This window comes from Egretta garzetta, unplaced genomic scaffold, assembly GCF_000687185.1.
Source record: "Egretta garzetta isolate BGI_Z169 unplaced genomic scaffold, ASM68718v1 scaffold638, whole genome shotgun sequence".
Classification (NCBI taxonomy): Eukaryota; Metazoa; Chordata; class Aves; order Pelecaniformes; family Ardeidae; genus Egretta; species Egretta garzetta.
In genome coordinates this window covers 289761-314702 of record NW_009260676.1, presented here as the reverse complement: position 1 = coordinate 314702, position 24942 = coordinate 289761, and the positions used below count along the sequence as shown (strand labels likewise).

General features: G+C 50.6%; 1 protein-coding gene across 1 annotated transcript in view; it reads right to left on the bottom strand.

The window, feature by feature from the left end:
• Window positions 1-24942, bottom strand: part of TNIK (TRAF2 and NCK interacting kinase) — a 159386-nt gene that overhangs the window by 7769 nt on the left and 126675 nt on the right. The window contains exons 17-26 of the mRNA XM_035901178.1: window positions 24348-24587; window positions 21725-21831; window positions 18509-18672; window positions 16956-17053; window positions 12490-12674; window positions 9057-9183; window positions 6004-6168; window positions 2230-2344; window positions 1487-1657; window positions 1048-1191 (exon numbers count right to left, since the gene is read on the bottom strand). Of these exons, the coding sequence (XP_035757071.1) occupies window positions 1048-1191; window positions 1487-1657; window positions 2230-2344; window positions 6004-6168; window positions 9057-9183; window positions 12490-12674; window positions 16956-17053; window positions 18509-18672; window positions 21725-21831; window positions 24348-24587 (1516 nt within the window). The remainder of the gene's footprint in view (window positions 1-1047; window positions 1192-1486; window positions 1658-2229; window positions 2345-6003; window positions 6169-9056; window positions 9184-12489; window positions 12675-16955; window positions 17054-18508; window positions 18673-21724; window positions 21832-24347; window positions 24588-24942) is intronic.

The following is a 24942-nucleotide window of genomic DNA, read 5'->3' as shown; positions in this document are numbered from 1 at the left end:
GCTGAGGGGCTGCCAAATTTCTGCACGCCTCTTGGATGGCTGCGATCTGGCTACCGGGATGGGACATGGCTTGCACTGAGGCTGGTGGGAGAGTACCCAAACCATAAACCAGGGGCTCCGTCTGCTCGTGGGTTTCCACGAGTCCCCAGGGCTTGTCCTCAGCGCTATCTCAGAGGCCGGGGGTCCCTGGGGAGTGCTATCCCCCATTCATCCTCCACCCCTTCTTCCTACAGCCATATCCCCAAAACCACAGGGGAGCTGCAGAGCAAGGTAGACGATGAAGCAGCATTTTTTAAGAGCCCTATCTGAATGGAGGGAGCAGGAATTTGCTGGCGAATGCAGAGTGAGCCCAGGGGGGTGCTGAACAACACAAAACCAAACAGAAGGATGATACCAAGCCATTCTCCTAATGAGCACTTATCTTGCTGTCCTCCATGAGCTCTGTGGGGCAGGTATCAGCAGAAGGCTCTGCCACCCGTGTGCTTCGTGGGGCTGCTCTGCAGGGAGGATGCTGGGTGCTCTCCTGGGAGACTGGACTACAGAGTGTTTGCTTTTTTTTTTTCCAGAAATCACCCCATGGGCCCGATTTGAGAGCTCTGGAGCTCCCACCTGAACCTGGGGACAGTGACAAGCCCGTGGCCCTCACAATCCTTGGGGCACCCTGAGCACAGCCATGGTCTGAGCTGGAGCCCTGAAGCCATGGTCCACGGCTCCCCTGGCTAGAGCCAAACAGACCCAAAAGCCAAGCTCGCTGCCCCCTCAAGCTGCGACTCCCCACCTTGCTGGGGTATCTGCCTGTATCCTGCACCTTCCCTTCCCTGCTAAGGGAGGATGGAGAGTTGCAGATGAAGTGGAGCCAGCAGGTGAGAGCAAACTGCTCTTGAAGGTGTTCTTGCAGATCTGACACCTTTGATTCTGGAATAAACCACCTCCAACCTCCCCTGGGAGCTTCCGTCTGATAGCGGTGGGCAGGTTTTGTCTGAGCAGGAACCGCTCGAGAACACAGCCAAGAAGGTTAACGATGGGGTGAGAGCACGAGGGGCGTACCTGATATTGTCACGAGGACGTTAAGACCCTCGAGTACGTCCATCTGTTGAAATCGCCGTCTGTTGATCAGGTTGTAGACCTTCCCTTGTCCGCTTCGATCCAGCAGCATCAGGCCGTTTTCTGTGCCCACCAGCAGATTTACACCTGAAGAGGAGAGGGCAATGGGCACCGGGAGCCATGGCTGCTCCAAGGACAACACCCCGAGCTCGTCTCTGCTACCACCGAGAGAGCGATGGATCCCAGCTAAGGCTGTGATCTTCCCATGGACATGAAGAGTCACTCTTACAGCGCAGGGACTCGGGGACATTAGCCTTGCCTGGGATGGGGAAGGGGACAGCCAGAGGCGGGGGCTTGGTTCTGTGATGACACATTCATGTTCCATCACCAACCACACGCTCTGGAGAGCTTTGCTGGGGGCACGGTGTGATAAGGGGCTTACCCCACAGAGCAGCACAGAGAATCTCCGAGTTGAAGCGCTTCTTGTATTTCCGGATCTCCGGGGTGTCGCTGTGGGGACGGATGTTGGTGGGGTTGACGTTCACCACCGAGATCTTCCGGGCTTCGTTCAGCTTGGCTTGCTCCTGCCTGAGCAGCTCGCTGGTGAACAGGGCTTGCAAGGAAACACAAGGGAACAGAGAGGTGCGATGGATTAATTGCACGTACCTCTTCTGTCAGGTTTGTTTTGGAACAGGAAGACAATACTTGGTTTATTTTCTGCTGTCATCACCATGTTACGAGTTATTAGTTTGAAGAGGGATCATCAGGATTTTCTTGTGGGTTGGATCTGCCACCACACCCCAGCAGGTGATGTCCCCAGACCTCCAGCCCTGCCTACTGAGCTGACCAGCGCTATTCACTGCCTGCCTGCCCACATCAATGACTGTCAGCTTTTTGGGGTGATTACCACCTCCCAGTTCTGCCAGGAACATTTCTCCCGGCTGCCCGGGCAGATGGGTGGGTGGATTTCTGCTGTCCCCTGTTTTCTCCTGGACCCTTCTGGTGGCATTTCACCAGTGGGGGAGAAGAAGTTGGATGGAAACTGGAGAGCAAGAGGATGCAGACATGAACAATGTCTGGACAAGAATAAGTGAAATGTAGAAGAGGCTCAGTGGGGTTATTCAGGCTCCACAACCTGATTTCCACGAGGCCCTCCCCTCTCAAACTGGCCCCATTGCCTCCTACCAGTAGCAGATGACTCTTCATCCTCATCTTCATCTTCATCAGTAGGCGAGGTCTGATACACTCTGGTGTCCACAAAGGGGGTGAAAGAGGCTTTGGTGCTACTTCCCATACCATACTGGAAAACAAACAGCAACGAGAGAGCTGAGAGCACTGAAATAACAGTAGTTCTGTGTGTGTGTGTGTCTGTAAGATTTTCTAATTAGCTGACCCAGTGCCTGCCCCTGCGGTGCCCTTTTCGAGCCCTCTGTGAATGTTTGTTGCTCCTCCTCCCCCATTACTAATCAGCAAAAACGTTAAATTGGATTTGTGAGTGTCCACGAGCAACAGAAAACGAGAGGAGCAGGGCCCGGCTCTGCTCTCGTCCCGCGGGCAGAAGCGCAGCACAGCCACGAGACCGGTTAGTGGAGAAGCCGCAGGGCCAAAGGCAAAAGTCAGCGCAGGTAAAAACCAACTCGTCTGCATGTAACACACCCGCCTTAAAAGCCCGCTCCGGGACGTCAGGCCGGCGAGAGTTTGCTTTTCCCACCCTCGGACTTCGCAGCCGAGGTCGGCCGGACCGGCGACCACCGGAGCGATTCACAGCTGGAGAAGTTGGGGCTGTTGCTTTCCTTGTGCCAAAGGCGAACGCTAAGTAGCGCAGTCTGGGCAAAGATTTTATTTCAACAGGTCACAGAAATCTATTTTAGGACCTGTAAAGGACAGGCAGGAGAGCTCGTACAGCCGTAATACTGCTCTGCTTCCTGCAGCCTGTTTGCCGGGCTAAGCCCAAAAACATCGATGCCCCTGGGAAAGTGGGAGAAGTCAGTTCTTTAGAAAAATGCCTATTTTTCATTCTGCTGGGCTGTTACAGCCAGTCCTCACAGCTATCGCTGGGGCAGGGCCCCTCGGTACGCCTGGCTGCTCCGGTTTGGGGAGGATCTGAAGTGCTGGAGATGGGGAAGGCTTGGGGTGAGCTACACGATGCCTTAGGGAGAGCTTTTGAAGGGGGGTGTTTGAAAATGCCTTGGGCCTTCAGGCTCCTCAGCAGATGGCATCCCCCCGTTGCTCCATCCCCGCGAAGCCTGGTCGTCAGCACACCTCACGGGGACACCACCTATCGCTTGCAATTTCAATAACGCGTTTTGAACCATCGACTGCATTTCAGGTGGGACTGCAGAAGGGGCCACGTCTAAGCTAACTAAACCTATCCCAAAGGTATCGCAAGGGATGCCAGAGCCAAGACTTTGCCAGGGGATTTGGAGAGGACCAGACTGCAACATCGTGTTGCTCTCTCTTGAAAGCCATTGCTTTGTTAAGGCAGAAAACGGGGCTAAGACCTTCTCCCAGGCAAAAAGAAATCCTTGCCTTGGGAATCGAAGTGATGTGATTTTCCCCCTTCGTTGAGCAGCTTATTTTTCCTACTCCACTATTTACCCAAGATATGCTTTACGTACGACCTCCGTTAAGAGCTGTAACGGCAGCAAACCCCAAGTACTGCTCGCATCTTTCTTCCTCGGGACATTTTCCTTCCCTGAAATAAATCTTCCTCAGCTTTCATGTCACCGAGTCACCCGAGCCCAGGCTGCTCCCTGTGCCCAACGCCAATGCCACAGCCCCTGGATAGACAACTGCCATGGGGACAAGCCTGAAACATGTGCCATGGGGAACACCACCGCCCCGGCACATCCATACTGAAACTGGGCTGGGCTTGTACCTATAGAATCATAGAATAGAATCATAGAATCACTTTGGTTGGAAAAGCCCTTTAAGATCATCGAGTCCAACCTTTAACCCAACCCTGCCATCCCACCACTAAACCCTGGCCCTAAGCACCTCATCCATCCTTCTTTTAAACACCCCTGGGGATGGGGACTCGACCACCTCCCTGGGCAGCCCCTTCCAGAGCCTGACAACCCTTTCGGTGAAGAAGTTTTTCCTAATGACACCCTGGCGGGTGACAAAAAGGTTTAGGAGCAAAAACTTCCCAAGTGTTTTGGGGCTGGCATCCATGGGCGAGCCGGCATCCGTGCCTGCCAAAACCACGCTGCGCATCCCACTTGCCTCCCGTCTCTACATCCCTGACAGCCCGCCTGTTTCCATAGAAATGGGACGGATTTCCAGAAAGTACATGGTAACGGAGACCCATGGAAGGAGTTAACAGCCTGCGGCAGGGAAGGCTGCAGGAACAGATATCGCATTTACATACACAGCGCGCCATGGTATTTGCGTGCGCGTGTAAGATAAAACTTGCTGCTCTGTCCTTCTTTCGTAGCCAAGAAATACACTTTTTTTTTTTTTTTTCCTGTGCTGGATGTCTTTTCCATAAAGCACCAACAGCTCAAGGAGGGGAGAAATTCGGAATCTACAGGGATGCTTTCCAGCTGAGAGCCAGGTGCCTTCCGACAAATGCATTACGAAGAAACCTCTCATTCCAAGGCACCGAGCATTTCTTTTCTTCACTCAGATTCAGCCATCCTCCTAAGAAGCTGGCATTTTAATAACTTCCAAGTCCCTTATTTAAATATTAAGACCTCATCTTCCTCCAGGTCCTGTTCAACTGCCTATAAACCTCCGCGGTGGCCTACGGAGACAGCGACAAGCTGCAGGGCGAGGTTGTGTTTGCTCCCTTCCTTTTGCTCGCAGCACCGTGAGCCACCTGGAAGCCGGCGAGCTAAATCCCCGAGTTTCCACTTACACCCACTCCCGGCTCAGTCAGCCCTGAAAATGCAGTTTTAGAAACGGAAAAGATCTTCTTGGTCGGTATTCTATAAAGGAATCTATTTAAACCCAATCCTTGCGTACTGTCTGCCTGCGTCTCAGCAGTCCCAGGATGACCGTGGAAGGTGTTGCTTTCAGGATCAGCTCCTCTCGTCACCGCTTTTAAAGGCGACGAGGAAACGGATAAAACCTTGAGGTCAAGTTACGCACCATCTGTTCTTACGTTGCATCCATGCCCAATTCCAAGCAATTTTTATTTTTATACTGCTAGTAGAAGTAAGCCGTAAAATGAGTATGTGATTCCTATGACAGAGAACACGGATGACAGCACTTTTGGTGCCTAACCAACATAACTGAAAGGAAAAATTAAATCAAATAGCTTTTTTTGCACCAAATGGGTTGATTTTTCACGGGAAAACAGAGAATGGTGCCTGGTTCCCACAGCTGGTGATGGTAAGCAAGAAACACCAATCCCCTCATCTGCTGTGTCATATCTTTTACTTTCTAGGACTTTTTACACCTTCTACAAAGTTGATGTTCAATTGTGTCCCTGTAAAACAGCTACCAGGGAGAAATACTTTGCCATGACTGGAAACACACAATTTTAAAGGTGTGAAGATCTTTGCTAGTCTGAAAAACTATCCAGAACTTTGGTGACTGTAGTTTTCGCTAACTTTTCGAGTCACGTTAAGCATCAGAAATTGCACAGGTGGAAGCTGGGCCCAGTTGAAGTTAATGGCATCTCTGGCTCACATAATTTTCTCTTATTTCCAAGTGCAAAAAAAACCCCAAAACGGGGACTTTCGCCATCAGTTGGCGGCATTCAAGCGATCACCACCAAAACTCCAGCTGGTGGGCTTGAGAGGAGACCTAATATCAATTCCTACCACCAGGCATAGCGATAACCCATCAGATTCCCTTGTATTTCCACGACACTCACCCACATGGACCAGAAACACAGAGAGAGAAGAGCCAAGAAAGCCAGGGAGGAAAGCAGGAAAGCCCCTTCACGGGGCAGAGATGTTAATACTTGTTTAAAGCGATGCAAAGGGGAAAGAGGAGCCCCCCACCACCTACTTCAGGCACCGAGTCCATGTCCTGCGCATGCGTGGAGACTCGCCCCAGGGCCTCGGTCGGCGTGCCCGCCGGCGAGTGGCTTTGCTGCACCAGGTCAGGGAGATTGATGTGACCTGCAAAGCCATTGCTGGCTGCGTGGCCAGAACGCTTTTTTTCACCAGAGGTCTGCAGAGACACAAGGCATGAGGAAGAAAGAGAAGGGGGGGAAAAAAGGAGAAAAAGAAGAGAGAGAAAAAAAAAAAAAAAAACCAAAACCCAAACAAAACCAAGTTGTTGGCAGTCCCCCGGTTCCCAGAGCAAGTGCAGGAGAAGGGGTCTCTCTGTTTCCATCCCCATGCAATCTCCTCGGTCGGCGTGCCCGCCGGCGAGTGGCTTTGCTGCACCAGGTCAGGGAGATTGATGTGACCTGCAAAGCCATTGCTGGCTGCGTGGCCAGAACGCTTTTTTTCACCAGAGGTCTGCAGAGACACAAGGCATGAGGAAGAAAGAGAAGGGGGGGAAAAAAGGAGAAAAAGAAGAGAGAGAAAAAAAAAAAAAAAAACCAAACCCAAACAAAACCAAGTTGTTGGCAGTCCCCCGGTTCCCAGAGCAAGCGCAGGAGAAGGGGCCTCTCTGTTTCCATCCCCATGCAATCTGGCAAGCAGCAAACCAACCCCCCCACCCCAGGAGAAATAAAGACAGGATTAATCACAAAGTCAATACAGAGTCATTAGCCACGTTACAGCGAGAGAAGCCTGATCGTTTTGAGACAAGGAACGCAGGGAAGATTCTGCTCTTGCCACCATGGGTGCAAACCCCATGGCCAGCTCTCCTCCCACGCGGCCACCGGCCATGGTGACAGCAGAATCTGACCCCTTAGATCAGCATTAGCCTTGACGGCTTTGCACAGCGAGTAGCCTGACTGCAAATGCCAACACAGCCCCCGCCGCATGTTTCTGTGACCCAAACCAGCAGTGAACAGCGGCAGCATCGGCAGAACAGTCGCCACCTCGCTCTGCGCACAAGGTTCCCAGGGCTTCCCCGGGCCCCCCCTTCCTCTCCATCCCCACCTCGCGCGAGGCAGGTGCTCCCTCCCTTCCCTGCCTATCATTTTGAGATATTTGCCATTTTGATGAATCCCACCTCCCTGGAGCACATAGAATCATAGAACGTTTTGGGTTGGAAGGGACCCCTAGTGGTCATCTAGTCCAACCCCCCCTGCAGGAGCAGGGACACTGCTAACTAGATCAGGTGAGATCGTTACAGAGACTTGCCCGTTTACTGGGATTAGTGGAAAACTCCCTCTGAACAGCCTCACCAGGTTTCTGACCAGTCCTGACGACATTTATCTTTTGATCGCTCGTTACCATCACCTACACCTACCTTGCTGTCCTGCCAAAGAGCAAACAGCCCTTTGCCCGAAGCCCACTGCCCTCGGTGAGCCTGTCCTCTGGTGGCTATGGCAGCGGTGGGGAGCAAACAGTGCCCGGCACGAGGGGAGAGTTTGGGCTTTTTATCAGGCTCCCTCCTCCCAAAGGGCTTTCATAGAATCATAGAATCGCTTTGGTTGGAAAAGACCTTTAAGATCATCGAGTCCAACCTTTAACCTAACCCTGACATCCCACCACTTAACCATGTCCCTAAGCACCTCATCTATCCTTCTTTTAAATCCCTCCAGGGATGGGGACTCAACCCCTTCCCTGGGCAGCCCATTCCAGAGCCTGACAACCCTTTCTGTGAAGAAATTTTTCCTAATGTCCCCCAGCAGCCTGGGGCTCCAGACCCCTCCCCAGCTTTGTGGCTCTCCTCTGGACATGTTCCAGCAATGCAACATCTTTCTTGTTGCTTGCCTCACCCGTGGCTTTTAAACCCCTCTGCATCACTGTCTTCTCAAACGGCCTTGCTGGTGTGGCACGTGTTTTAGAGTTGCCATGCTTGACACCTAACTCGTTTCAGGAACGGCTGCCTGTTATAGCAGTGACTTCTTCTGCTCAACCGCATCGCCCTCCCCGCGACAGGGATGTGCAGGGGGCTGCCCAGGCTGCGGGCACCCCCGCGCCACTCAGGGGGGTTAGGTGGCCTGGCATTGCTGCCCAGCTCCAGAACTTGGGGAGAGGGCAGCAAATACGCTGTGACTTCTTCTGCTAACTCCTTCCTCTCTCAGAGTTGCATTTAATTTTTTTTCCCCTTCACATGTGAGTATTTTATGTAAATGGAAATAAGAATTAAAATGTAGCTCAAGCCTAAGTTTGCATTCAATCTAAACATTCCTCCTTTAGGACTGCTGACTCCAGCCTCTCCTCCCTCCTTCTCCATGCCGGCAGGAGAGCAACTCCCCTGCTTTACTGTCAGAGCTCCTGCCCTCCCCCCAGGAGACCTGCTACCCGCCTGGCTTTCCAGCAGCATTGCCAGCACATTCCAGCAACTGGGAATCTGGAGGGCTCTTCCACAGCCAACGGAACGTGCCTCCTCTGCCTCGCTCCTGCAGTACCATCCGCCAGGATTATTCGCACCGCAGCCTGACCTCCACAACGCTGGAGCAGGGGGCTCACATCCATGTGGGATGCCCAGCGCCCCCCGCAGCCAGCTCGCTGGGCGAGCAGAGGACGGCTGGCTGGTGGGAAGGGGGGTTTGGCCCTCCCTGAGCAGCACCAGCCCCTGGTAAAAGCCTCCAGATGCCCTACAAACGCTGCACGCTTCCGATGCTTACACGGTGGCAAAGGTTGGGAAGAAGAGGGGAACCTTTGGGCCGGGTTCCAAGTGTATTAACTAAACGCTGTAAACTGAAGATAACTTCTGTTGCCTGGAGCTGTTGTGGGATTACGGCAGTCATTTGCATGAGCATCCTCCCCGCCGTGCCCTGGCATTTACTATTCACTGCTGTTTGTAGTTCTGAGAAACATTTGCACTTGTCACATTTGCTCCGAGTGTAAATTGTATTAACAAGAGCGCTAAGGAGCACACAATTTACTCAGTCATTTTGTGTTCCGGACACACAGCGCTGTTAGTTGTTGTGCTTACATGGGCAAAACCTCCTGAAGATGCTCCATGGAAATATTTGTTTTACAACTTACCTCCCGCACCATTAAAGTCCCTTCCCTTGAAATATTGCTAAACGTATCTGCATGGGAAGTCTCTAGCCCGTGGGTTGTCACCATTCCCAGGTTGTACGGCTCATTGCTTCCAGGAATTCCTGTTGGTCTGAGGACAGAATGGAAAAGCATTAATGATGAATATTTCCTTTGCTAAACTAGGTGAAAAAAACCCCTCTAACACGGTATTATTTCAATAAGGGTAAGGCTTTGTATCTTACAGGAAGAAAAATTAGAAAATACATCCACTTAAATATACGGGGAAATTATTTACGTTGTCAGAAATACAGCAGCAGGGTCAGGTCGATGCACCACAGACAGAGCATGGAGACCAAAGAGAGGGGAGCGCTGCCGAACAGATAACGAGGACTGGCAGTCCCACTCTACCTGACATCATTTTTTCTACTAAATAAAGTTAAAGAAAAAAAAAAAAAAATCACTCCCTTTACTCCCCATCTCAACCCCTGAAAAGGGAACAGTGCATGGGAGCACCTGATGACGGAAGACAACAAGGGAGGGGATGGGGTTTGGAGGAGGTGCAGGCGGGAGTACAGGTTGTGTCTGGTAGCTCTCTGCTCTTTTCCAGGTGAAAACGTAGCCCTAGCCCATGATTTCGCCTTGAGTTTATTTCTGTGCTCCTATGTCAAGAGAGAGGCTGGAGTTTATTCTCCAACACACTACATTTTAGGACTGCCTGCGAGTGGGTGCTGCAGGTGGTGAGGAGCCACCGTTACTTTATTAAGTCCTTAGCAGATCCACTGCTTAAACAGAACTCAAGGAACCCAAAAGCAAACGAGGAAGCACCTCTGGATTACCCAGCCCTGCTTGTGCGCCAGGGAACGTCAATGGTGGTTATGGAGATGTTGCTGATGAGGCCTCTTACTTTGCATTTAAAACCCGTACCCGTGGTTGCTTTCCGTCAATATGAAGTATTTAACACGTCATCCCCGTGCACACCTACTTGTCCATGCCCAGAGGCCCACAAGGGAGCCTGCTCATGTGAAAAGGCAAAGTAAGCCTGCATTAATCAAGTGGTTTACTGGTCCAACGTGAGACGTGAGCCCTGGGGACCCCAGGGTGGGACTGGCTCGATGATGGATCCTCGCCTGCATCGTATCAAACGTACGACTGGACAGGCATCACCGAAGCACTCTGAACAACAGCACGCCATACTTCTGCCCTACCTTTCTCATGAGGAGCTCGCACCTCCTTCCTACCATTAGCAAAGGATGGGAAACCACCACTGTTATTTCAGTTTTAGAAATAAGAAACCAGAAGCAAAGGAGATTCTGTTTCGGATCCTCGCCTGCATCGTATCAAACGTACGACTGGACAGGCATCACCGAAGCACTCTGAACAACAGCACGCCATACTTCTGCCCTACCTTTCTCATGAGGAGCTCGCACCTCCTTCCTACCATTAGCAAAGGATGGGAAACCACCACTGTTATTTCAGTTTTAGAAATAAGAAACCAGAAGCAAAGGAGGTTCTGTTAATTTTGCTACCACACAGCGAGCGAATGAATGGCTGTGGTAGCCCCGAGGTCCCAAATTTCAGTGCCACCTTGCAAGAAATCCCTGGGCACGAGCAAAGGCTGGCTCATACAGCCCAGGGAAGAGGGAGGTGAAGAGACTCATCGCAGTCTTCAGGTGTAGAAAAGGTGTCTGTAGAGATGGAAGGAGTGAGCGGTCCCTCCTATCCACTGGGACACAAAGTGATGGATGGGCTTATCCTGCAGCAGGAGAGACCTGGACAGAGGTGGGATGAAGAGCAGCCCAGTGCTCAGGGAGGATGCCCAGGGAAGTTTAAAAATGTGTTATACAAAGATCACTCGGAAGGTGCAGGAGAAGATGAGATGATCCCTCTTGGCCCCAGTTTCTAAGGGAAAACCACCAAACACAGGAAAAATAAAGCTTTGATAGAACAACGCCCAACTACATCTGAACTTGAGTTAAGGCTCCTTTTGTGAAATAAAAGCCAAGCACTCGCTTTCTTTTTCCCCAGACACACAGCAGCGCAGCCGTGCCTGCAGGTACCTGCGGAGGCTTAGACAGGGACAGAGCTCCTGCCACCTCACTGTGACACCTTGAGGTTTGCACCTCAACGTTTGGTCTTGGGGACACGTTCACCGACAGGATGTTGCAGAGCACACAGCGTTCGGCTGGCAGTGGGTTCGGGGCGTCCGTCTCACCACCGTGCCTGTCGCCTGACACAGCTGGCTGCAAAGCGTTCGGTGAGGTTATTTTATCCGCCGAAAAGCGCTGTGTCAAACGCCAAGGTGTTTGGTGGAAGGATGTCAGCACAGATTAACCACTCCCAATCAAACTCCTTTTCTGCGAGCAGCCGGAGGCCCCTTCTTGCACGCGTGACTGCCCATCCGACTGCTGCATATTCACAGCCATCCTGACTTTCTCCAACAAATTCCAACAGCTCTGATTTTTCATCTTCTGCTGGAAGGAAGCTCCAACGCAGGAGCTTGGCATTCTGCGTAACATGGACCCCTGCCGCTCCACGCCCCACCGCTATGAAGCCAGGTACACCTATATCCAGTAATAATTCATTTAGCGGGAAGAACGGAAACAAACTGATTAAGATGCAAACAATCCTCCTGAAGCCTTCCCATGACTCCTCTGCGAATCCAAAGGGGCAGGACTCAGACCCCGCTGCCAGGCGGAGACCCCCCCGGAATGCCCCTGCAGTGCCAGTGCTGCAAAGCGCTGGGCAGGGAGCCCGGGCAGGGATGCTCCACGAGCTCATTCCGCACAGAGACGGCTGGTTTGTGTGTGCTGGAGCTATGCTGGCCTCCTCCCTCAGCTAGAGATATTCAAAAGCACAAGGGTCCCGTGACCCGTAACGGGGATGCCATAGTATAGTCTGCTGGCTTTTTCGTTTCAACGTTTTGCTGCCTGCTCAGTGACTGAGCCAAGGACAAAAAACAAAGAGAAAGATCCAGGATTATCATAATCCTGGCTCTAACAGCTGGCACTGGGCAGGCCACCAAGTACGGTGCTTCTGCATGGCTTGATCTGGGGCAAGACCAGGCTCAGGAGCAGGCAGAGCTTTAACAAGCCAGCCCTGTGGGCAGGACTCAAGGTGTGGATGAAGTCAGGCATGTCCACTCTGGCCAAAAGCCAGCCTTGCTCATCAGCAGGAACAGGTCCATCAGCTGGGAGTCCCAAGTTCACTGAATGTGCAGTGGAAATAATTCAGTTTTTCCCATTAAGTATCTCTAGTTTGGACCAGGAAAAAGACTCATCTGAGTAAATTATCCCTCGCAACCGTGACGCAGCTCCCGGGGCCAGCCACCGAACGCCGACGTGCTTTGGACACGTCCCATATATCACAGCTACGGCTCCTCCAGACCAAGACACACCACGCTTTCACCGTTTGCCCCCCAAAAGCAAGCACTTCTTACATAAGCCGTGGGATGTCGCTGACGGGCACGGTCCCATCATGCGTCTCGTTTTCCCCATCCTCCTCCTCCTCCTCGCTGCTTTCCGACTCCTCGCTGGAGGAGGAGTAGTCCGTCACCTTCTTCAGGGGGCGATTGGTTTCTTCGATGCGCAGCTCCCTCAACTCTTTGGCTAAGGCCGTCAGATCCTAAAGGGGATGGGGGCAAGAAAACAAGAAAGCAACAGTTATTATATTTAAAGCGAGGAGAACGCCACATACATCTCTTTGAAAGCCAATGCTAACAGCACGAGCAACAAGAAAGAGCTCGACGGAGTTGTTACAAACATGAGACGAATGTAAGACAATGTTTGTAGCATGTAGCATTTATTAAACAAAACAAAACTGATTTACGCTCACTGAAAAGTCAATAGCCAACCTCTTTCTTTTTCTGTTTGGAACGTGTATGTGCATATATATACACACACTTATATGTATATACACGACAAAATTATATTTGTTGGAAAAGGTGAAGTTCAGTCACCATCATAGTAAACTGGAAAACAACGTCATTTCAAAGATTGGCTTGGAGAATTTCTCCTGCAGGGTTTTCTCTTCTTTCAAACTTCTCAAAGAGACCCCGTAATTGTATTTATTCTGTAATAAATGCATCTAGGAAGGAAGCAATGACAGCATCTCCCATGGAGTGGTGCAAACCCCACATCAAGAGCTGCTTCCGTGGTGAGCCTGGGCTGCCGGGCGGCTGCCGAGAGGCGGTGAGGAGCACGAGGAGAAGCGCCCAGCTCAGCCAGACTTTGGAGTCACAGCTCTGAGTCAGCCACACAATTAAAAAAAAAAAAAAACAACCAAACAAACCAAACAAAAAAAAAATCCCTCAGCGGGACCCGTTAAGCACTTTATGTGAAATGTGGCAGCCTACAAGCTAAGGGCAAAAAAAAAAAACAGTCTTGAAACAAGAAAAAAAGATAGGAGCGGTCCCAAAGCCTAGTAATAATTTTTCAGTTTACCATGACTTTGATGAGGCCTCAGACCCGACAGTCATATAAAATAGACACTGCTATTTCAAAACAAGGAACATGGCAGGCACCGTGTAGAAAAGAGACTTTTTGTTATCTTACATGCTTTTATAGCAATGCAGGGGGAAGCAGTAGGGCAGAAAAGCATGAGAGCTCGAATTAGAATGGGTTAGAGAACTCTGTTGCACAAGACATGCACATGACGAACAAAGCATCACAATTGTCAGTCTTACCATTTCTCCCTATATTAGTGACCGAGGTAGGCATCAGTGCATTCGGTCAGAGATAAAGGATTAGGGAGAAAGAAACTCATTGAAAAAGACTAAATTCCACAATTGTCTTACGGCCATACTCTCATTTAGTGCATTTCCAGTTTACCGTTCCAGCAGGGCGACTACGGCAACATTAATTACGGTTGCAAAGGGAGCTCTTAAAAATCTATCCCGTCGACACGTGAAGAAAACGATGGAAAACTTCTATGGCTGAGATGCAAACCCAGTTTATTTTTTTTTTAATTTTTTTTTTTTTTTTTTTTTTTTTAATCGTGAAGCAGGAATATTTTGCAAGCAATTTGGTTATTGGTGACCCACACCTCCCGGCGGGTTCCCACCGGTGGAGAGCGGCACATTCTGCTCCCAGGTCTGCCCTGCCTGGCCTCGGATGTAGAGCAGGGGCTCCCATGGACACCAGCGGGCTTTGCATCAGACCTGTGAATATCAGTATACTGAAACCCCCTGTTTTTTTCACAAAAGGATCACTCCCTGCTTCCCAGCAGGTACCTGGGGTGGGTATTACCTATCCCTCTCCAAATCCAAACGCTCTCCGGACCTTTTGAGAAAGGCTATCACGGTTAAAGAGAACGTGGTATGACCAGAGTTCCCTTCCGATGCCAACGCGTTTGGGATTGAAATGCAGTCAAATCTGCAGTCATGACAACAGAGTATTTTAATTAGTGCTGCAGCAGCTTCTACGATACCATTGTTTCTTCTCCTAAATAAGAATCAATGAACATCTGAACAGCTTAACAAGGCTTTCCATTTAGAGCATAAAACATGCTCCTTATGGAGCACTTGCCTTTGAGTTGGATTAGAGTTCTCTCAACTTTAAAAAGGACTTCAGGACTGCGTAAGCGCCCTCTTAAAATTGCAGCTGAAATTCCTGCAGTGCAGGGCTAGCGCTAAACCCTTCTCTATCACAGCGACGGGCCGCGAGAACCACGTCGTCTTTGCACCTTCCATTTCTAACGTGCTTCAAGGCACGCTATCGCCCTTCTTTGGTCGTCACTAGAAGACAGCCGAGTATTTTCAAAATCAGCTTAATTAGTTTTTAATAACTAATTTGGAAGTTATAACAGCAATAATACTCCCAGACAATATCACCAGATATCTCGCGTTTCCTAGTTAAAGCTTTGCCTCGGGATGGTTAATTCTTTGATGCTATCATTTGCTCTAAGTAATGAGCACTTTGTAGGATTAAACGGCTTCGCCGAGTCGCTCTTGGACCAAAAACAATCTGACAACTAGAAAGAAAGTGCTCTGTAGTTCCACACGTGTTTGAAACGTTATTACTGAGGGTGACATAATACATAAGTTAGCAGTATCAGTGCTTTTTAATTACTTTTAATTACAAAGACTTCTGGAGATTTAATATTTGCTGGAGTCAAGTCAGATTGGTTTCCAAAAATCACGTAGCTCATTGAACTTGAATTTAGCACACACGCGCTGCCTCTGTTTAGACGCTGATTTATGTGCTTTTTTCCTTAACAAAGCACCTCATTAAACGGAGCGCATTGCTCATGTTTTATCCAAGAGAACAAGTTAACTAACCCGCACATTTTCCTTCATCCGCATCTTCTATTTTTAGAGGAAAGAGGCTGCAGGAGAGGCTCTGATGCCGGTGCGTTCCGTTACAGCCCCGCGGTTACCAGTATGAGCAGCGTGTGCGCAGCGATGCAGGCGCGGGGCAAGTGAAATGCTAAATCAGGAACGTTTGGTCTCTTCCCACGAACATTTAAACATTCACCAGCGCCAGATGCACGCGCTCCTAAAATACTACCATACGGCGAAAAGGGTGTAATTCAGGACTCTTTTAAGAGGATGGATGAAGACCAGCGTTGCCCGCCAACATTCAAGACGGCTCTGCTGGCTCTGGCCCTACAGCTGATGGTCTGGTCCATGAGGATGCACTACCCGCTGTATCCCACTGCTCTGTTTTCCTTTATTCGCCAAGCGCCTCCGTTCGAATTAGGTTTAAAATGCGTTTCAAACAGCGCTCGGTGGCCCCACTGAAGTCAGCGGGCGGCCGGGGGCTGTAGCCAAGAGCAGAATGTGGCAAGCGGTGCCCGGGCCACCTCCACCGGCACAAGAAACCTCCGCTCTCGCTCTTTCTCTTTCAAATACGCCCAACAACGGCAGCACCCTTTGCTCCGCGCGTGAAAGTTGGGGTGCTTCTCGCCACGGCCTCCATGCAAGTGGTCTGGCCAGCGGGTTTCAGGCAGCCCACGGCTGAGCAGAACACGCCGGCAGCGCCGCTCCCCTCCCCGCGGGTAGGCTCCCTCCGCCGAAACGCGATCGCTCCGTCTCCCATCTGACCCAAGATTGCATCGCCACCTTTTTCAACGCCAGCACCAAGAAAACCCGCTTCGAGATTAAGCGCTAACTAGTCAACCTTGCATAGGCATGACCCGCTGAGAAAAGATATCACTAACCTCATCTATAGCTTTCTTATAGCTCTGTGGGTAAAGGAAGAATAATCAGCATCAGAGGAAACAGATCGGGACAGGAAAAAGCCAGAGGAAGGGCAAGCAGGTTAGAAATAAAATTAGAATTGTTAGCTCAACGCTGTGGAGTGTAGAGAGAAAAAAAACCAACATCAACAAAACATTAATACACATTAAAAGAGAGAAGCAGTGGAAATTCATTTTGTTATTAGTCTGACTCTGCAGTTTTAGAATACAAATGTCAACAGCATTAAACCAGGAGGAAACACTTCAGATGAGATTTTGCTCAGAATAATAAAACGGGAGCGTAGAGAAACCACTACCGGGTTTGGTTTTACGCTGTGAAGGCTGTCGGGGGCCGGTGGCCCGGCCTTCCCGAGCAGAGCATCCCTCCGCCGGGCTGCTGCGGGGGGACATGCAGCACGGAACACAACGATGTGCCATCGGCAACCACCGCGCCCAAGCTAGCAAAGCCCTTAAGCATCTGCTTCGTGGGAAAACACAGGCTTAAGCGCTTTCCCCTAGACTTGGGCTCCTGCTAAAACCTCATGCACTCTCTTAAGCATTCCAATCTCCCATGGGCTCTGGCCGTACCACTGCTTTCCAGCCTCTCCGCTTGGATGAGCAGCGGTACTAGCCTCTTTTTTGGGGTCCCCGCGATTGTGCTACCGCACCAAAGGGAAACGTGGCCAAGCTGGCCGGCAACGTTCCCACGGGAAATAATTTAAGACTCACAGCGGGCCGGCTCGGTCGCGTGACGTCCCTGTTGTCCTCCTGCTTTACCTTGGCGGGCTCGTGGGAGAGCACGGGGGACCCTTCGGGCTTGGCGTTCCCTGGGTGGAAGGCAAGCGGAGAGAGCGGGAATTAAAACGCTGCTGAAAGCCGTTGCTGTGCCCCATCGCTGGGGTCGGGTGGGTGCAGGGGCTTCAGCACCCTCCCCCTTGCACCAGGGCACCGGCAGCCCCTTCCCCAGCTGTTTGGAAGATGGGGGTGAAAGCAGACAAGGAGATCGCAAGCTCAGGTGGGTGCCCCATAAACAGGTAATTTTTTTGTCCAGCTAATGAAGTTTCACTATGTTTTGCTTCCGTGGTCTCAAAAAATCTTCCTGCTCTTCTCTATTTGACTATTCGGAGTGTCCCTCTGCACAGCACCAGAAACCGTCATCCAGCCCAGCCTCCATCGACAGCCTTCCCGCAGCCTGACTGCCCTTTTTATACTAAAGAAACAAATTCACTCTGCAAAAGAGCAGGGCATGTGATAAATGAAAAGCTCTGCACCGTCTGACATTGCTAGGGCATTACTTGTCACAGGATTCCTCATTAGTAAAAAAACCAAAACCAAACCAAAGAGGACAATTGGCGATAAACTGCTTTTATTGACTACCTAGAGAAGTGACCATTTCAACAACAGACACATCGTCTTGTGGCCAAGTCATAAAAAATTCAAAGCACGACGGCAGCATTTGTTTTAATGCGCTTCAGCCCTGGGGATTTATACTGCGGGGCTGTGCCAGAAATGCAGATGTATGGGCTGTATGTGCTTTAGCAAGCCCTGCTGTGATTAAACGGGGGAATGGAATATCTTTAAGAGTGGCTCTAAGATGTGAGGAAACAATTCAGCCTGGAATATAGAATCATAGAATCATAGAATGTTTTGGGTTGGAAGGGACCCCTAGAGGTCATCTAGTCCAACCCCCCCGCAGGAGCAGGGACACCGCTAACTAGATCAGGCTGCTTATAAACCCAGTGTAAGCATGGCTGCCTGGTGAAAAAGGAATTTAGAGAAAGCTTCTTACGGGCCAATTCACCCCTCTGCTCCTACCTCAGGGTTTGCACAAAGATGAAGCTCGGGGAAAAAAAAAAACAAGGAAGAAGAGATACCCCCCCAAAGTGAAACCCACTCCCAAAGAAACCATCGCAGCAGCGAGCTTGGGTCAATGAAGATAGGAAGCGTGTTGGTATTCTTTTTTTTTTTTTTCACCCTACGGTCTAATCCCCCATCGCCTTTTGCGTAAGTTACTTGGCACTGCGATGCTTCAGTAGAGCGTGGGAGCATCGCACATTGCCGTGGGCATCCTACCTTGGCACCCAGGCAACAGGGAGCACCAGCATCTCTGTTTGCAAGGCGGCCCGCTGGTCACAGGAGTATGTCAGGAATGAGGAATCCTTTCATTTTTTTCCATTTTTTAAAAACCATACAGAAGATGACCAACCTCTTGCCCTTCCTGCTTATCAAACGAGCCTCAGAATGCATGCCCGGTGCTAAGGGACGTTTTTGCAGAACCTCACCTCTGACTCTGTTGCGCTCGCTGGAGCCAGCCTGGGAGCCGGGCTGGGACCCGCCCTGGGAGCTGGGCTGGGAGCTGGGAGTGCTGGAGCTGGAGGAGCTGCCGCTGCTGGTCCTCTGCAGAGGGCTCTCCACGATGGGCTCCGTCCTCCTCAGGTCCGGGTTGCTGCGGGAGCACAAAAGAGAGGGGTGGTGTTGGATGGTGCTGATGCACCTCTGGGGCTTCAGACCCTTCCCACGCTGACAGGGACAGTTGGAAGGCGAGGAGACACCTCTGCTGGAGCAGGCAGGGCTGAGGTCTTCTCTTCTGAGGGTACTGACCCTGCAAGCCCCCCTGAAATCTGTGGGAGCTGCATTAGGCACTCAACATCTCTATGGAGGTGGACCACAACCATGATGAAAAATTGGTTAGAGCAGCCTTCCACTCTTATTTTGCCAAAGTCGGCAAAAATTAAAAAGAACCTTTGCTCAGAACTCCCCTTCAGCCTGCAGATGTGCAACGCTGGAGCTTTCTGAATTAACCACCAATATTCACTGTAACAGCAGGGATTTGCAATCTACTGTTAGACAGAGAAAGAAATGTTTCATCGAAGAAAGGATCTCAAGCTTGCAACAAGGCTGCAGATCACTTTGGCCACTTAATCACACTCGCCAATTTTCCTGGCTTCACTTTAACCTCGCATAAGATACCCACGTTTCTTCCTGGATTTCGTTCACCCTTGCGCACATACATAAATCTAGAATAAAAAGCATTCCTGATACACAAAGAGTGACTAATATCTCTCAGAGTATCACACGCCTTTAGGAAATTAATTCTTATTTGGCCCCAAAATGACATCGGAAGACACGTTGAGCGCAGAGTTACGCCATTTGATTTTATACAATATTCCTGCTAAGCGACCTTATTATTCCAAGTCCCGTTAAAAACGTACAGAAAGCTTTCCCCACCGAGCCCAACTGGACCCTGCGCACATAAAAACCGATGGGGTAATGCCGCTGCGTGACGCAATGCAATTGCAGTCGGAGGGTGCGCGCATGAAGCGCAAAGTGTGCGGAGCGCGCGCGCGCGCCGCGTCCCTCGGAGAGCGACCGCAACGGCGCAATCTGCTCAAAGCCCCATCACCATAATGGGGTTGTTGGCAGGATCATCTGGACACTGCTTAGCATGGATATGATATAAAATCACCGCCCAGCGTTAACTCGCATTGACACAGGCGGGTATTAAAATGATGAGAGCAAGATGGGAACTTTCTGCGTGCAAGGAAATATCCCCTCATTTGTTACAGTAGGGTAGCAAATTAAAGCATATTTTAATTGTATTTACATTTATGCATGGGAGGAATCAGGAACCAATAGGAGAGGTGGTTAAAAAGGAAAATTGGAGAAGTGCTCGATTACTGTGAGAGAAATGAAATGAGAAACTATTTCCCTGAATGCAGGGTAGCATCCTAATCATTTCCAATTTTCATCAGACTGAAGGCCTCCAGCTCATGCTGTACAGCTGACACGTCCTTAGCTAAATGAATTCATGAAATGTATTTGGATAAAATAATACGAACGTATTTACCTGTACCAACCAGGACTGGGACCAGGAGACTGAAGGGAACATTGGGCACCCTTCAACTTGGATCCCACAGGCTCCCGTTATCCTTTTTACTTTCGATACTATCACTTGCTAGGACCATGCAGTCCAATACCCCTCTGCCTTTTAAATTGTCCTTCAAGCAACAGCTAATTATAAGAACAACATTTTAAAGCATTCAAAATGCTTCAGCCTTGAGCAATACAGAGGAACCAACCCTGATATGCATGGTTTTTTTTTCTAATTTAAAAAGCAACACCACCAAAAAAGATTCCCCCTCCCTCTGCTAGCCCTGCCAGCTACTCCAAGCTGCTGCCCGCTGTACGTGAGTTTGCTGGTGCACGGTTGGGACACTGGGCTGGAAAGAAAGGCGTATGCCGAAAACTGGTGACAGCACACGGCTACGAACATCCCAGTGTTTGCTTTTCCACCTCACCCTAAAAGGACAAGGCAGGAAGAAGAAACCAAGGAGCTCCATCACACAAGGCTACGGGGAACATGTATTTACCCTGAGATTTGCCTGCCTGAGCTCTGGATCTGCCCACGATTGCTCTGCAAACCAGAGACAAGCTCTCGCATGACTAAGCCACAGTTTTTTCCATCCAGCTCTGAGCAGAGCTTGTCAACTTTGACGGAGCCAGACTCTTTGCAGTGGTGCTCAGCACCAGGACGAGGGGCAATGGGCACGAACTGAAACATAAGAGGTTTCAGTTGAATATGAGGAAAAACTTTTTTACTCTGAGGGTGACGGAGCCCTGGCCCAGGCTGCCCAGGGGGGCTGTGGAGTCTCCTTCTCTGGAGATATTCAACCCCCGCCTGGATGAAGTCCTGTGTAACATGCTCTAGGGGAACCTGCTTTAGCAGGAGGGTTGGACTAGATGATCTCCCGAGGTCCCTTCCAACCCTTGCCATTCTGTGATTCTGTGTAACTTCCCTGCTCGTTTTAAACATGCCCATGGACAGCTCTGGCATGGCAGATGTCAGGCGTGGTGCAGCATCCTTCCTCGGGGTGCTGCGAGCGTGCCCTGCACACCCCTCTGCCAGAGAGCTCCATCTGGCTAAGCTGAAGGCCCTAGTCCTAGGGAGCTGAAAGGAATTTAATCCTTGATCTACACCTAAGGAAGATCTCACCAAGCTGTATCAGTGCCTGTCCCCCGGCACATTCCTCGGCTGTTATCTGTGAAAAGCTGCTCCGAGGGCAGGAAATGTATGGTATGCATCACTGAGACCTCCCTACTGGCTTCTATGGATCCCCATATAGGCAAGAGGTGACACTGGGAGAACCAGAACCTAATTCCACTAAAGCGAGTGCCCAAATTCCCGTTTGACCCCACAGCAGCAGATGCAGCATCCACCTCCAAACCCTGCAATGCCCAGGAACGTATTCAGCCCAGGGAGCAAAACCCGCAGGGATCCAAGCGCTCACGGCCTGTGCTGGTGTTACAAAACACTAATGAACGCAGAAGTCGTTCATCCCAGCGACAAGAGAAGCATTGCAAATCTCGTGTTGTCAGCAGTGAGCAAAAGCAGGGCTAAAGCCCAGCCCGGGTTTGGGCTCCCCAGCTGGGCGATGCCGGGCGAGCGCAGGCAGCAGTGTGCTGGGACCACTCCTGCCCGTCCCCCTCCATGTCCCTACCTTGCCCGAATGGGCTGGGAGCCCAGCCGGGGCCCCAGGGCGCTGCCATTCCCTGGGGAGTTCTTCCTCGCCAGCGCAGGGGATATGGAAGTGGTTCGTTGAGGCACCTGCAAAAGATCAGAGATATTGGCCATCACCGAGCCTGCCCCACCACCTCCCGTCTGACAGATCACCCTTCAGCACTGCCTTAAGACTTACAATTGATTTCCCACTGAGAGAGATGCAACATTTATAGCAATTATAAACCACAAAGCTCTTGGCTGTTAGAAGGAATCACCTGAGCGTGAGACAGAAATGAGCTGCAAAGGTGCGGTCATGGGGGATGCTCCCGGCCGAGGAGCCCCGAGCAGCACACAGGGCAGCCCTGCTACCATCAAACAGGGCATTTACTTTTTCAAAAGCTGTATGTACGCACACACATGTATATAATTAAATCCAACAAACCCCAGAAAAGTAATTTATGAGGTAAAATTCAGACTGACGTGCATTTCAGCAGCCCCGGTGGAGTTTTTAGCATCTCTAGTTCAGATAGGACACGCACCAGCAGAGAGAAGGTGTTGACTGGTGGACAAACAAGAGGATTGGCAGTGGGAAGATCCAGACTGGACCCCCCAACACTCGCAATCAAACCCTATGACCTCTGTTGAGCTTCGGATGCCGCTGCCAAACCCCCGTTGCTGGCAGGATGGCTCACCCCCAACACGGCCAGCAGAAACCCAAAGCCCACCGCAGCCTACGGGTGCTATGGCGGGTAACCCCGGAGCCCTGCCTCGTCCCGGGGGAGCGCGGGCATCGCCGCGTGGCCGCAGGCGCGGTTGGTCTCATCTCCCGGCAGCGCCGGCTGATGTGGAGAGGCAGGACGATACTCACCGTGCAATACCTCGCACCAGGTAACAGAGGGGCCAAGGGCTCGGCGGGATTAGCAAAAAAAAGGATTAGGCATATTTTGGGTTTTTTTGAGAATAAACAGGCAGTTAGGTTAGGCAAGATAAAAAGATTTACAGAGCGAGCGAGCTTTGTATTCTGCGGCGTCGCTAGCGACAGCTTGTCTCATTAAAAAGCAATGTCCCCTCCGGGTTGGGTACTCTGCAGTCGGGACTCGGGGAGTTTTTTACCTTCCTCTGAAGCATCCAGCCGTAAGCACTGGCAGAAACAAGACCCCAGACCACAGAGCTGGCCGGCCCTGCCTCGCGGGGCAGTCCTTCCGTTCCCATTACAAACACATCAAACCCACTTTGGGCAGTAAAACGTGAGGTCAGGCTCCTCATGGGTATTGCTGCTGACACGACGGCCTTAAATGTCATCTGGTGGGGACCACAGCTCACCTTCCCTCAGTCGAGGGGGAAAATACTCCGCAGTGCTGGGAAACAGCTTCTTACCAGGGAGCACGCGCTGTGGTCTCGCTGCCTAGCACATCACTGCAGTGAAGAGATGCCCTTCTCAAAGGACTTCGAAGCAAAAGCCAACCTTGAATCGCAAGGGGTTCCTCAAGATTGGGTTAAAACCAGGCAGGCACCCTCCTGCACTACTGAGGAGCAGAGCACACAGACAACTCCAGGAGCTGTTGGCTTGCTTTTCCTCTTAAGTAAGCACCAGTGTCTCTTATCCCTTGGCGGTAGCAGAAATAAGAATATTATTAACATGCACACACCGCCACAGATCCCTTGCTTGGGGGGGCTTACCTCGTAGCTGGTATTTTACTCTTAAAAGGCAAGTCACTTTGTTAATACACAGAAATCGTGCCTCTCGATCGGGGACAAATACTGCCTCGCTGTCACTAATCAATTTGTCATCACTTTTTCTCTGTCAAAATCCTCCCAGGCTGAGCACTGACTGTAAGAGGAACTTTAATGGCCAAGTTATAATTCTTCCAAAGTGAAGGTGTATAAACAATGCGATGGAAATACTGGTCCAGAAGAGTCTTAATTAAAGAAGAACTGCCATACGCTGCCAAAATGTCAATGAACGTATAAAGCTGCTGGAGCCTTTACAAGTCTTCCATCAAATACTGATTGCAACTGGAGGCACGGTACCAGACTAAAAAGGACCCATCTTATTGAGTATGACAAATTTTAAGTTCCTATAATTCTATTTAAACAGAAGGTTGTTTTTTATCCTAGGGAGAGGAGAAATTAATTTGCTTTGGCCTCTGTCCGGGCTCGAGAACCTTCTTTGCTGGAAGGCAACACTATTTTGCAGCTCTGTGTGCAAAGCAGCTGAGAGCGGCTCCTACCAGACTAAAAAGGACCCATCTTATTGAGTATGACAAATTTTAAGTTCCTATAATTCTATTTAAACAGAAGGTTGTTTTTTATCCTAGGGAGAGGAGAAATTAATTTGCTTTGGCCTCTGTCCGGGCTCGAGAACCTTCTTTGCTGGAAGGCAACACTATTTTGCAGCTCTGTGTGCAAAGCAGCTGAGAGCGGCTCCCAGCTTCTCGTGCAAAACCTGCCCTGGGAAATGCAGCCCCCCCGCAGGTCGGTACCCGCCGTGGAGCCACGGGGATGGGCTCGGTCCTGCCCGCTCTGCTTTGCCGGAGGTGCTGAGCCCAGCACCGTCCCACAGGGACTTAGCTCCGGGATCGCTTCTTTGACGTGCTGAAAGTGAGGAGCGATAGTGTTACCTTTGGTGGAATGTCTTCCTCCTGCCGTAACCAAGAACTTCGGTCAAACTTTTCAATGCGAGGGGGCAGAGGAGGGTTTTCTGAGGTGGGGTCCGAGTTCTGCCTTGGCATCTCAGTGCGGTGAGAGGTCACCGTCAGAACCTCCTGAAACCCAGCCAGTCCCTTTGCAGGCTGTTCATGCAGTGACTGAGACCCAGACAAGGAGCTTCCTTGGGATTTCACAGTGACCAGATGTGGAATCTAAGCACCAAGTCAAAACAGAACTATCAGTACAAAATGTAAAAAAAGGCAAAAAGAAAAAAAAAAAGGAATAAAAAAAAAAATATTTAAAAATTTGATTTAAAAAAAAATTTTGATTAGCACTTCGGATGCACTAAAAAGCCCCCTCGGTTTGAGATCAGCACTGCCTTGGTTTCAGGAACTTCTGACTCCTACCGCTTCGACGCAAGATCTACTAAAAATCACGCTCGCACAGCTCCGCCTTTTAAAATCGGGCAACGGCATGCTTGGCCCCTGACAGCTGCCGCGTGCGCAGGGCGATGGGGCTGTACCCCCTGCCCCACGCCGTTCCGTGGGTACCACCCCGGGGGGCCGG